The sequence below is a fragment of the Petromyzon marinus genome (assembly GCF_048934315.1).
Source record: "Petromyzon marinus isolate PM22_M1 ecotype Great Lakes invasive population chromosome 76 unlocalized genomic scaffold, UKy_Petmar_22M1.pri1.0 chr76_unloc.3, whole genome shotgun sequence".
NCBI classification, from domain to species: Eukaryota; Metazoa; Chordata; class Hyperoartia; order Petromyzontiformes; family Petromyzontidae; genus Petromyzon; species Petromyzon marinus.
Window position 1 is genome coordinate 619,435 of NW_027422620.1, and position 14,458 is coordinate 633,892.

The 14,458-nt window shown below is 50.5% G+C and overlaps 1 protein-coding gene across 1 annotated transcript in view; it reads right to left on the reverse strand.

The window, feature by feature from the left end:
* LOC116958340 (ubiquitin-like protein 3) overlaps positions 1–10,492 on the reverse strand; it is a 30,507-nt gene extending 20,015 nt beyond the window's left edge. The window contains exons 1-2 of the mRNA XM_032980897.2: positions 9,787–10,492; positions 1,167–1,275 (exon numbers count right to left, since the gene is read on the reverse strand). Of these exons, the coding sequence (XP_032836788.1) occupies positions 1,167–1,275; positions 9,787–9,816 (139 nt within the window). The 5' untranslated portion in view covers positions 9,817–10,492. The remainder of the gene's footprint in view (positions 1–1,166; positions 1,276–9,786) is intronic.
* Positions 10,493–14,458: the final 3,966 nt, after the last annotated feature.

The following is a 14,458-nucleotide window of genomic DNA, read 5'->3' on the forward strand; positions in this document are numbered from 1 at the left end:
TCACACATCATAATGAAGCAATCACACATCATAGTGAAGCAATCACACATCATAATGAAGCAATCACACATCATAATGAAGCAATCACACATCATAATGAAGCAATCACACATCATAGTGAAGCAATCACACATCATAATGAAGCAATCACACATCATAATGAAGCAATCACACATCATAATGAAGCAATCACACATCATAATGAAGCAATCACACATCATAGTGAAGCAATCACACATCATAATGAAGCAATCACACATCATAATGAAGCAATCACACATCATAATGAAGCAATCACACATCATAGTGAAGCAATCACACATCATGATGATTGCTTGTGCTGCAATAGAAACGTTGTGAGAATTTTAGTTTTTATTTGTATTATTGATTATTTCCCTTCTACGTGACTTTACCGAATATGCCCCCCACATTTTGTTACTCTGAGGTGCGCGCGTATTCAGTTCATACGGAGCGCTGCATTCACTCGAATCGCTCCGTGAAGTAATTGCAATGCCCTTCCTCCTTTGGCGGGTAGGTGAGATTTTTTGTTACTTAAAAAGTAAATGTCAAAAACACTCAAAAAGTAAACGCACGCACAGTGCCTAAAAACGTGCCGTCGTGCAAGAATGTGCAAAAGTGAGGTATTTTAAAAAATTATTTAGTGCCCTTGAAGTCGACAGATAGCCGACGACCGGCTGTAGTTGAGTTTATAAAACGACTGGCACACACACACACACATGCTGGCGCTGTTGCTGCTGCTGCTGCTACTGTTTCTGCTGATGCTGCAGCTACTGCTGCTGCTACTACGCTCACGATGGGCGGTATAAAGATCCCCATGTGTCGGTATTCGCAAAAGGCTGGCCCATCACCACCACCCCTTACCTACTTGCAGCAGATTCACGACGCAGTCGAAGTGAGCGGCGAAGTGAGCGGAGTGGTTAGCGGAGTGGTGAGCGGAGTGGTGAGCGGAGTGGTGAGCGGAGTGGTGAGCGGAGTGGTGAGCGGCGTGGTGAGCGGCGTGGTGAGCGGAGTGGTTAGCGGAGTGGTTAGCGGAGTGGTGAGCGGAGTGGTGAGCGGAGTGGTGAGCGGCGTGGTGAGCGGCGTGGTGAGCGGCGTGGTGAGCGGAGTGGTGAGCGGAGTGGTGAGCGGCGTGGTGAGCGGCTCACCCATGGGCCAGTGCTGGTAGACATGGGAGGCGATGTCGGAGGCAGAGTCCGTGGGGCTGCAGTGGAACTCCTTCGTCTTGCCACTCACGAGGATGAGGCGGAGATTGATCTGGAAGGGGATGCCAACGTCATCAACGTCGTCATCGGCATTGTCATCGGCAACATCGTCATCATCATCATCATCGTTATCAGCATCGTCGTAATCAGCGTCATCATCATCAGCATCGTCATAAACATCGTCATCAACATCGTCATCGTCAGCAGCATCGTCATCAGCAGCGTCATCATCAACGTCGTCATCAGCAGTAATGTCGTCATCATCAGCATCATCATCATCATCAGCGTCATCATCATAATCAGCGTCATCGGCAACATCTTCGTCATCATCAGCATTTACAGTGTTGAGCAGCAACAGCAGAATCGGCAAGTGGCAGCATCATGGGCATCATCACCATCAGCAACATCATCAGCAACATCAGCAGCAACATCAACAGCTTCAACATCAGCAGTAATATCAACAAAAGAAAAATGACCACCAACTTTGCACCCATCATAATCCATCACCACCACCGCCTTCATTAATAACTAAACCATAATCATCAGCATCATCATCTTCCGTGAAATCAACCTCAACTGAACAACACCGCAATCGTCACCACCACGGCAAAATAGTTACACCTATGTTTCTGAATATGCAAGTCTACGTGTGTGTGTGCGTGGAGGCTCGTGAAGGACGCTGCAACTGGACAGTTGGAGGCAGTCGCCCTCCAGCAACAACGGAGGGCAGAGCAGCGACGCTCACAACGAGCGGAGCGCCGGGCGGCTAAAACCCAGCAAGTTGGCACAGTAGGGGGTACAGCTGGTGTGCATCTACCAGTCCTCTGTCAGCCAACCCATGCCATCTGGAGGGTCTGTACCGTGACCTCCTGTCAGAGAGCCTTCGACACTTCAAAGTGCCTGGCACAGGCGCCGTGATGACGTTACCATCACTTCGTGGCAATGGTGGGTATTGGTATTGCTGTACGAGTATGTGTCTGTGTGTATCAGACTGTGTGTGTTCAGTGTGTGTCCGGCAAAACAACCCCTACCTCCTCGTTGGCGCCGGACGGTAATGCTGTGGCGAGCAGTGCCGTGAGAGGAGGGCCAATTCAGATTTGCCATTCCCCTAACGGCGTTTGTAGCCACCACAGCAGCCAAATAGGGGCTCTGGATGGGTACGTGGGCCTGGTAACCCCTCCATCATAAAATAAATTACCACTATACTTCCAAGAAAATATAAAAAGAAGCTTGTGCCGGAGACCACGGGGGGACAGGCGTCTATAACGTCTCCTGGCCAAACCCCATTTGGCGGAGCCAGGAGACTGAATCTTTACGCTCGGGGCTCCTTCAGAAGCACCAAAAAGCCACTACGGGTGGCCACGTGGAATATTTGAACGCTCACTTTGGAGGAGAGGCTGCCACTCCTCTGTCGGGAGCTGGACCGGTACCGCCTGGATCTCTACGGTATTCAGGAGGCCCGATGGACCGGCTCTGGCTCCTGCCATCATGAAGGGTGGACAGTCCTCTACTCGGGGCAGGAGACTGCCAAACAACAGGGAGTGGCTCTTCTTCTGGACAAAAAAATGAAGGGGGTGTGGGAGCATGGCGGTGAGGTGTGGGAAGCTGCAAGCCCCAGGCTACTTTGGGCTCATCTTCCAATCAACCAGATGCGAGGAGTGGTGGTCGTGGTACTTATGCCCCCACCGAAGACGAACACACACACAGCACACACACAGTCGATGAGTCAAATGTTTTCTATGACCTCCTGTCACAGGTGCTAGTTAAAGTGTCCCGTCGGGATAGTCATACTGTTGGGTGACTTTAATGCCCGAGTTGGTCATGATGCTGGTACCTGGTCTGGAGTGAATCGAAGGCATGGGCCAGATTAGTTCAATAACAACAGTAGGAGGCTGCTAGACTTCTGTGCAACCCATGGGCTTGTAATTACCAACACGCTGTTCCGGCATCGGTGCATCCACACAACATCATGGATGCATGCTGGGTCCAAGCAAGAACATCTGCTGGACTACATAGTGACAAACCAACGGATGCGGGCCCATGTCCTTGAGACCAGGACCTACCGTGGAGCTGATCTGCCCACTGACCATCGACTTGCCATCTGTAAGATGCGCCTGCCATTCTTCCACTCCGGTGGTGGGTGGACATCCATGACCCCATTCCAACCCACAGATGGCCTGGTCTGAGGTAGCTGATGAAAGTTGCAAGTGAGAATGTTATCATCGCTTGCAGTTGGGGTTGGCATCACCCCCTACTCATCCTGATGCTGAGGGGAAATGGGCCAGGTTTAGGACTGTGGCTCATGCAGCTGCAATGGCTGCTTTGGGTACAGGGTGCAAACTGCCCCAGAGACACTGGCTGACAGATGAGTCCCGGCAGGCTGAGAAAAGTGACAATCCTACTCCCACCATCATCCCACAACAGAGAATGACGAGGTTTTATGCAAAAATTGCTCGGGGGTTCGGAGAGCCATGAGGCGCTGCAAGGATGGGTGGTGGTTACGGGTTGCTGAGGAGATGGAGTCTGCCTCAGTAGTCCACGATTACAAATCTCTATTTAACTCCATCAAATAGGTAACTTGCAGCGCCACACCTATTACCATCATTAGGGGAAACAAAGTTGATCCCATCTCCGACCCCCAGGAACAGGTTGCAGATTTGCTGAGCATTTCTGTGAGGTCTTGGGGAAGGGGAAATCCATCAGCCTGGAAAACATCGTGGGGCAAAGTGGGATGACCCTTCTGAGGCTGCGGTGCCTCAAATATTGGAGGAAGAAGTCACCCCCTGTGAGTGGCTGGCTGAGGTGCCATCTGTTGAGGAAGTAGTGAAGGTGATCCAGAGCCTGAGGCCAGGAAAGGCACTGGGCAGAGATGATCTCCCAAGCGAAATGCTGAGGGAGGGTGGCGTTTGTGCACAGACTGCCCTATATGACATCATAACAACAGTCTGGACCACTGGACGGGTTCCGCAGTATTTGAAGGATGTCCTGGCGGTCCCCCTCTTTAAGAAGGGGGACCGCACAGACTAACAACTACAGGGGCATCTCACTCAGTGTGCCGGGAAAGGTCCTGGCAAGGATTATTCAACATCGCCTTGCCAGGCACGCTGAGGAGAGGCTTGCGGAGCCCCAATGTGGTTTTAGCCTGGCACAAGCGCCGTGGTAGCGTCACCGCCACTTAGTGGCGAATGGCGGTTATTGTTATCAGAGTGTGTATCAGTGCTGTATCAGTGAGTGTGTATCAGTGTGAGTCTGTATCAGTGTGTATATCAGTGTGTGATGAGTGTGTATCAGTGTGAGTGAGTGTATCAATGTGTGTATCAGTGTGAGTCTGTATCAATGTGTATCAGTGTGAGTGCATTGATTATATTGGTAAAAAGACAAAAATAAAAATTGGTTTTCTGTATCGACACAAGCACTGCCTCCCCCAATGTTTCCATTTGGAATTGATAAAAGCTACCATACTGCCTCTACTTGACTACTGTGACATCGTGTATAAATCAGCTCCAAGTACTGTAATGAAGAAGCTTGATTCCATCTATCACTCGGCCTTAAGATTTACATTGAACTGCCCATATAGGACTCACCACTGTGATCTCTACATTGGGTCAAACTTAACATCTCTTAATGTTCGACGGCTCGTGCACCAGATCTTATTTATTCACGATGTACTTACAAAAAAATCCGCAGACTACCTGCTGGATCTCCTCTCTGTTTCAAAGAACAAATTTGACCTCAGGTCTTCGCTCATTTACCAGCTTCACATTCCCTATTGCCATACAAAAACTGGAGGAAGGGCCTTTGCTATTGATGCCCCCAGAGTCTGGAATGCTATTGCCAATAAACTGCAACTTGAATCGCTACCAATGAGATCTTCTCTCAAAACTGCTCTAGAGGAGTTGTACACCCCTAGCTGCCACTGCTATTCATTGGCGTAAAATAAAATAAAATGTTTCGCTCCGGATGACGCTGCAAAGTATTATCTGTATTTTGATTTAGCGTGCTGATCTTAAAGGTGCATTGAAAATTTTGATACTCCGACCGATGCTTCTGTTGTTGTGGAGTAACTCATGCAGCCAGCTATAGTTCTAGGATTTGGTGTTACATGTTATTTACGAAGTTTATTGTAAAAATTCGGTCACAGTCCCTGTGATCACTGTTACGTTGCAATTATGGCTTTATTTTTTGGTGATTTGGAAAAGTTTTTTGGTTTGGACATGTTTGTTTTGTTGTAGTACGGAGTTAGACTGATGGCCTTAATCTAAGTTTTTGTGGTTGTTGTTGTTTGACTTGCATCCCACTGGGATTTTTTGCACACAGCGTTGGTGTACGGTGCTTTTTTTCAGGAATATTTTTGCTGTTTTTTCCATGGATTTTTCTGTTTGCACAGTCACACATAGTCACTTTAAGATGTTTTTCTTGTTCGTGTTTTTTTATTTTTTGTTTGTTGTGGTTGCACCCGATTCAAGAGCCGAATGGCTCACAGGGCTATACCAAAATGAACTGAACTGAACTAAATGTGTATCAGTTTGAGTGCCTATCAATGTGTATCATAGTGAGTGTGTATCAATGTGTATCAGTGTGAGTGTGTATCAATGTGTATCGGTGTGTATCAACGTGTGTATCAGTGAGTGTGTATCAGTGGGAGTGTGTATCAGTGTGTATCAGTGTGTGGATCAGTGTGAGTGAGTGCATATCAATGTGTATCAGTGTGAATGTGTATCAATGTGTATCAGTGTGTATCAGTGTGAGTGAGTGAGTGTGTATCAGTGAGTGTATCAGTGAGTGTATCAGTGAGTGTATCAGTGAGTGTATCAGTGAGTGTCAGTTTGAGTGAGTGTGTATAAATGTGTATCAGTGTGAGTGTGTATCAATGTGTATCGGTGTGTATCAACGTGTGTATCAGTGAGTGTGTATCAGTGGGAGTGTGTATCAGTGTGTATCAGTGTGTATCAGTGTGTGGATCAGTGTGAGTGAGTGCATATCAATGTGTATCAGTGTGAATGTGTATCAATGTGTATCAGTGTGTATCAGTGTGAGTGAGTGAGTGTGTATCAGTGAGTGTATCAGTGAGTGTATCAGTGAGTGTCAGTTTGAGTGAGTGTGTATAAATGTGTATCAGTGTGAGTGTGTATCAATGTGTATCGGTGTGTATCAACGTGTGTATCAGTGAGTGTGTATCAGTGGGAGTGTGTATCAGTGTGTATCAGTGTGTGGATCAGTGTGAGTGAGTGCATATCAATGTGTATCAGTGTGAATGTGTATCAATGTGTATCAGTGTGTATCAGTGTGAGTGAGTGTGTATCAGTGAGTGTATCAGTGAGTGTATCAGTGAGTGTCAGTTTGAGTGAGTGTGTATAAATGTGTATCAGTGTGAGTGTGTATCAATGTGTATCGGTGTGTATCAACGTGTGTATCAGTGTGTATCAGTGTGTATCAGTGAGTGTGTATCAGTGGGAGTGTGTATCTGTGTGTATCAGTGTGTATCAGTGTGTGGATCAGTGTGAGTGAGTGCATATCAATGTGTATCAGTGTGAATGTGTATCAATGTGTATCAGTGTGTATCAGTGTGAGTGAGTGAGTGTGTATCAGTGAGTGTATCAGTGAGTGTATCAGTGAGTGTCAGTTTGAGTGTGTATAAATGTGTACGAGTGTGAGTGTGTATCAATGTGTATCGGTGTGTATCAACGTGTGTATCAGTGTGTATCAGTGAGTGTGTATCAGTGGGAGTGTGTATCAGTGTGTATCAGTGTGCATCAGTGTGTGCATCAGTGTGAGTGTGTATCAGTGAGTGTGTATCAGTGGGAGTGTGTATCAGTGTGTATCAGTGTGCATCAGTGTGTGGATCAGTGTGAGTGTGTATCAGTGTGAATGTGTATCAGTGTGTATCAGTGTGTATCAGTGAGTGTGTATCAGTGTGTATCAATGTGTGTGGCTGGCGGAGCGGTAGTGTAGCGCTGCGCTATGAACCCGGCCACCCGGTTCCCGCTCACGGCCAACACCAGTGACGATTATCTGAACCGGTCCTGGGCCTCCCCAAGGTCGCCTCAGCCTCAAATGAGTAGCTGGTGCGATGTGTAGTAAACATCGTCACTGAGGAGACTAAGGCGGCCAGGCGTGGTGCTGGCCACCCACCCCTCGTGTACCATTCCGGCCTTCATAGGCGCTGCTCGCTAACAGCACTTGCCCTACGTTCTTTTAAGGCTATACGGGAGATCTTTGTCTTTGTGTGGCCGGCTAGGAGTGTATTTACAGCCCAGGAAACCCTTTGACGCAGTACTCGCAAGGCACAACGAATGGCGGAGCGTACTTGTGCGTATTTCTGTCTGTGCGGCACCCGTAAATAGATAAGTCACACACACAGTAAACACAAAGCGCACACACACACACACAGAGCACACACACACAGAGCACACACACACAGTAAACACACACACACACAGTACACACAGAGTACACACACACAGTACACACACAGTACACACACACACAGTACACACACACAGTACACAGAGTACACACAGAGTACACACACACACAGTACACACACAGTACACACACACAAGATATCGTGTGTAGCCTGTAACAGACTGTAGGGGCAAGCACTCTTAGCGAGTAGCAGAAGCACCGATGAAGACCGGCACTGATGCACACGAGAGGGTGGCCAGCACCACGCCCGACCGCCTTTGTATCCCCAGGTACTCATTTAAGACTGAGTCGACTTAGGGGGAGGGTGGGGGGGCAGAACCGGTTCAGATAATCGCCACCAGCGTCTGTGGGAGTCAAACTCGCAGCGTGCGCTAACTATTGCACCACCGCTCCCCCTGCAGTCTTAAGAGACAAAGTTACCACCCCCGCTACCACCCCCCCGCCAGTAGCTCTCTACCCCTCAACGGCGGCGCCCGTGCCAGGCTAGGTGCAGGAAGAGGATGTCACGGGATAGACCCAACAGGTGCCATGGGTTGACTGCTGTGCCAGGCTAGGTGCAGGAGGGCACGGGACAGACCCAACAGGTGCCATGGGTTGAATGCTGTGCCAGGCTAGGTGCAGGAGGAGGAGGTCACGGGACAGACCCTGCAGGTGCAGTGGGTTGGCTGCTGTGCCAGGCTAGGTGCAGGTCACGGGACAGACCCTGCAGGTGCCATGGGTTGACTGCTGTGCCAGGCTAGGTGCAGGAAGAGGTCAAGGGACAGACCCAGCAGGTGCCATGGGTTGACTGCTGTGCCAGGCTAGGTGCAGGAGGAGGAGGTCACGGGATAGACCCAGTAGCGTCCTTCACGAGCCTCCTCCACAGAGGCCGATATTGACACCGCTGGTACCGGTCATTGGCAAGTCCACTAAGCTCGACATCCTCCTGTACCACATCACTCCATCTAGCCCGTGCCACTCATCCACTCACCACGGCCTCTCACCCTCACCACGGCCTCTCACCCTCACCACCGGTCTCTCCCTCACCCTCACCACGGTCTCTCTCTCACCCTCACCACGGTCTCTCTCTTACCCTCACCACGGTCTCTCTCACCCTCACCACGGCCTCTCCCTCACCACGGCCTCACCCTCACCACGGCCTCTCCCTCACCACGGCCTCTCCCTCACCCTCACCACGGTCTCTCTCTCACCCTCACCACGGTCTCTCCCTCACCCTCACCACGGCCTCTTCCTCACCCTCACCACGGCCTCTTCCTCACCCTCACCACGGCCTCTCTCACCCTCACCACGGCCTCTCTCTCACCCTCACCACGGCCTCTCCCTCACCCTCACCACGGCCTCTCCCTCACCCTCACCACGGTCTCTCCCTCACCCTCACCACGGTCTCTCTCACCCTCACCACGGCCTCTCCCTCACCACGGTCTCTCTCTCTCCCTCACCCTCACCACGGTCTCTCTCACCCTCACCACGGCTTTTCTCTCTCACCCTCACCACGGCCTCTCTCCATCACCCTCACCACCGGTCCCTCTCCATCACCCTCACCACCGGTCCCTCTCCCTCACCCTCACCACGGCTTTTCTCTCTCACCCTCACCACGGCCTCTCTCCATCACCCTCACCACCGGTCCCTCTCCATCACCCTCACCACCGGTCCCTCTCCCTCACCCTCACCACGATCTCTATCCCTCACCCTCACCACGGTCTCTCTCTCACCCTCACCACGATCTCTATCCCTCACCCTCACCACCGGTCTCTCTCTCACCACGGTCTCTCTCTCACCACGGCCTCTCCCTCACCACTGTCTCTCCCTCACCACGGTCTCTCTCTCACCCTCACCACGGCCTCTCCCTCACCACGGCCTCTTCCTCACCCTCACCACGGCCTCTGTCTCACCCTCACCACGGCCTCTCCTTCACCCTCACCACGGTCTCCCTCTCACCCTCACCACGGCCTCTTCCTCACCCTCACCACGGTCTCTCTCTCTCACCCTCACCACGGCCTCTCTCTCTCTCACCCTCACCACGGCCTCTCACCCTCACCACGGCCTCTCCCTCACCCTCACCACGGTCTCTCTCCCTCACCCTCACCACGGTCTCTCCCTCACCACGGCCTCTCCCTCACCACGGCCTCTTCCTCACCTTATCGGCAGGGACAGCTGACGAAGACATCTTAAGCCGCCTCGAGCCGCAGGCCTCTCCCCTCTCTCTCTCGCCTCCAGCCGCACCGTCGAGTTCACCGCTCCCACGGATAGTTGAGTAACACAACCAACCCACCACTTAACCAGCACACAAAACACCCCGCCTATACAACGTCACCAAAAACACCGGGCGATCAAAAACAATTAAAACTGCCGCGGCCTAGCGTGAAGCCTACGGCCTTGCCTAGTATCGCTACCCGGGCTGAACCGGGTCCAGGCGGGTCACCCCCACCCCCGCTCGGGCTCAGGTTCCCGAGCGGGCGCGCTCAGCCGCTCGCTAACGGCTACGGTGGTGGTGGTGGTTGTTCTTGGTGGTTGTTGTTCTTGGTGGTGGTTGTTGTTGGTCGTTGTCGGTGGTGGTGGTGGTTGAACAACTCCCCGGGTAAGCGACTCCTTAACTGACGGATGGGGGCGACACGGCGATGGGAGTCGTCGTGGTCGCTGCTGCCGCGGTCACGGCAGTCACGGGCAGCAGTCACAGCGACCACCACAGCGGCAGTCACGGGCGGCAGTCACGGGCAGCAGTCACAGCGACCACCACAGCAGCGGCAGCAGCTGCGGCTTCTCCTCCTCCCTCAGGGCCCCGAGCGGCAGCGGCGCCGCCATCTTCGCCTCAACAGCAGCGGCGGAAGCTGCGGATGAGGAGGGGGGCGGGGGACGTGGGGGGGCGGGGGACGTGGGGGGGCGGGCTCGTGACGTCAGACGTGACGTCACGGGGGCCCCGCCTCTCGCGCTCGATCGCTCGCCCGCGCGGGGAGATTCAAAGGGTCACGTGGCGCGGTGGCAGCGATGGTGGCGATGGTGGCGGTGCTAGCGTTGGCGTTGGCGCTGGCGATGGTGGCTTCATGAACAAATCTCTGAAGGTAGCCGGTAGGTTTGCAGAGTACCTCCGTCTTGGAAAAATCAATTTCGTCTGAGCCCACAGCGTTCAAAGCAATGATCAGCAACGGCCGAGGTATTGGTCCTACCGTGTTTTAGATCTGCCTTGTGTTCGCGAACGCGGTCCGAGACATGTCGCTTAGTTTCCCCAATGTAACTGCTGCCGCAGATACAGCTTAGTTTGTAGACGCCGGGGTATTGCGTGTCAGGGATCACGTCCCTTACAGACGGGATCAAATCACGGAATTTGTGTATTGTGTTGAAACGAACCTGGATCTTGCGTTTGTTTAAGATTTTGGAAATATTTGTAGTAACCCCTGCTATGTATGGTAAAGTGATGGTTTTGGTTGGATCCTCAGAAGGTTGTCTATCCATGGCTGGAGAGGCAGCTTTGCGGATCGTACGGTCCGAGTATTCGTTCATCCTGAGTGCTTGGTGTACGTGCTCCAACTCACTGGCTAGGTGGTGCTGGTCGGAGATGCAACGGGCCCTATGGTGTAGTGTTTTGATGAGGGAACTCTTCTGGGCTGGATGGTGGTGGGAGTCAGGCTTTAGATAGGCATCTGTATGGGTGGCTTTCCTGTAAACCGAATGTCCCAACGAGCCATCAGGTCTCTTCTCGATCAAAACATCCACGAATGGTAGTCTGCCGTCATTTTACACTTCCATGATGAATTTGATAGATGGTGTATGGAATTGATGTGGTTGAAAAATTGGTTCAGTGCTGACAGGCCAAGTGGATATGACTAACGCGTCATCGACGTATCTCTTCCACAAGGAAGGACGTAGGGTGGACGTCTGGATGGCATCTGCCTCAAATTTCTCCATGAAAACATTCGCTACCACTGGCGATAAGGAAAAACCCATTGGGGTACCCTCATTTTGTTTGAAGAATGTTCCATTCCAGGTGAAGTATGTGTTGGTAAGACAGTGCCTTACCAAAGTTGGTACATCTGGATTCAGTCCTTGTTGGACCAAGTCTTCAATGATTGCAATGGTGTCAGGTACAGGTACCTTGGTGAACAGGGAGACTACTGTACATCGAAACTGACAAGCAAATCATCTGGAGACATTGAGATGTCCTTGATTAGAGAAACCAAGTGAGCTGTGTTAAGTACAGCTGAGGTGGTCTTGCCCATGAAAGGAAGCAGTGTCTCAGACAGAAATCGGGCAGTTTGTAGGTGGGTTGGTCAATGGTGGAGACGATAGGATGGAGTGGTGTACCTTCTTTATGGATTTTTGGTAAGCCATAAAATCTGGGTGGTCTAGCAGCAGAGGGTTTTAGAGAGAGACACTTGGTTGGTTCGATTAAAGATGTCGAATCAGTGATTGTTGGTTTTCGTAACCAGGCGGTTGATAGGATCTCTATTGATTTTGGTATAGCTGCCATCATTAAGTAGGTCCTGAACTGTGTTACTCTAAGTGGTTTTATCCATGATGACAGTGGCATTGCCCTTGTTGGCTGAGAGGATGACTATGTCATCTCTCTTTTTCAGTTGAGCAAGCTCAAAGCGCTCATCCTTGCTGATGTTGCTAATGCGTTTCTCAGCTTCTTTGGTTCTTTCGGTAAAGTCACCACGTAGAATGAGAATAAAATAATACATTGATAAAATAAAATAACACAATAATATTCTGAGAATATAAAATAACACAATAATATTCTGAGAATATTATTGTTATTTTATTTTATCAATTTATAATTTTATTCTCATTCTACGTGACTTTACCGAAAGAACCAAAGAAGATGAATCCTTGCAGTCACGAAAGCTTTAAATCGAGTTTCTCAGCGTTTTTTAGGTTTTCAGCGATTTGCGATCTCGCCACGTCTGCAGGAATGTGTGCCAAACATTTGAGGGCTACGTCGACCTGGGCAATGATATCATCCACTGGGATGTGTTTAGGGGTGACTGCAAAATTCAACCCTTTAGCTAGTACCAATTTTAGGCCGTCGGAAATTGGGCTGTTACTGTGATTGATGACAATCTTGTTAACATCTAACTTTTTAGCGTGCGGCTCTGGCTTATTTTTTGACAGGAGGTTAAATTTAAGCAATCAAGTTAACTTTATATTTGGTTGACATTGAAGTAGCTGAAGAAACTGTCATGTTATCTACATGGTCCCATTTAGATGTGGACATTTGATCTGTTAATTCTAAGTGTGATTGTAAGATAATATTGTCTAAATGATCAAGTTCGAATCAGAGCAATCTTATTCTCTCTGAGATTCAAGCTAGGCTAGCCCTAAACAAGATCGGTTTAGCGTTAGGAGAAGTGACAGCAGCAGATGTAAGTGTAAAGGCGATCGGTATTAATTTGGTGTCGTGGCATCTCTTCAGAAAGGTTAGCGACTAGGTCAGGTGAGCCTTCTTGTCTTGCAGTCTGTTAAAAGATCCAACAGTTGTGTGAAAACCCTCCCCGTAGAGGCGGTTCAATCTTGATTTGAAGCTTTCGTGACTGCAGGAATCCACACTCTTTGGTTATTTCAGTAAAGTCACGACGTTTAGATCGCCACACAAGCAATCGTCTTCAGGTGGGAGAGAACAACAGGCTGCTTAAACAAGTCATTATATATATTTAGAGCCGAGGGGGAGGGGGGGGTTGCCGCATCAGGCAAGACGGTGGGGGCTGGAGAGTGTGCCTAAGCGAGTGGGAAATCCAAAGATGGGAACCGAGATGATAAGGGGGGGAAGGGGGGGTTGTGGTTGATGCTAGAGCTTAGGAGGTGGCCATTGTATTGAGAGATATTAGCATGTCAATGTAAGCGAACCACCGTAATGGTGGCTGTGCTAGTGAGACATCCAGCTTGTTAGAAAACGGGGGAAACAAACGTGGGACAACACCACGTTAGGGGAAAGAACGGTGATCCAATCTCCGACCCCCAGTAACAGGTTTGCAGATTTGCTGAGCATTTCTGAGGTCCATAGGGAGGGGAAATCCCTCAGCCTGCAAAACATCGTGGGACAAAGTGGGGATGACCCTGTTGAGGCTGCGGTGCCTCAAATATTGGAGGAAGAAGTCATCCCCTGTGAGTGGCTGGCTGAGGTGCCATCTGTTGAGGAAGTACTGAAGGCGATCCGGAGCCTGAGACTAGGAAAGCACCGGGCAGAGATGATCTCCCAAGCGAAATGCTGAGGGAGGGTGGCGTTTGTGCACAGACTGTCCTACATGACATCATAACAATAGTCTGGACCACTAGACGGGTTCCTCAGGATTGGAAGGATGACCTGGTGGTCCCCCTCTTTAAGAAGGGGGACCACACAGACTGTAACTACAGGGGCATCTCACTCCTCGGTGTGCCAGGAAAGGTCCTGGCAAGAATTATTCAACATCGCCTTGCCAGGCACGCTGAGGAGAGGCTTGCGGAGCTCCAATCTGGTTTCAGGAAAGGGCGGTCCTGCACAGATTCCATATTATGTCCGTCTGCTACAGCAGAGGTGTAGGGAATTCCACCAAGACCTACATCTCTGCTTTATTGACCTGGTCAAGGCCCATAATACCATCAGTAGGCCTGGGCTCTGGGTTGTTCTTCGTGTTTTTGGAGTCCCTGACCCGCTGCTCACGATCATTAAGGACCTTCATGATGGTGAGCGGGCGCGGGTAAAACTACGTGGCTGGAGTCGGAGCCATTCCCTGTTCACCTTGGGCTGCAACAGGGATATCCTCTGGCTCCCACATTATTTAACATCTATTTAGACCACATAGTTCATAAAGCCTTCAATAGCTGTACCAGAGGAA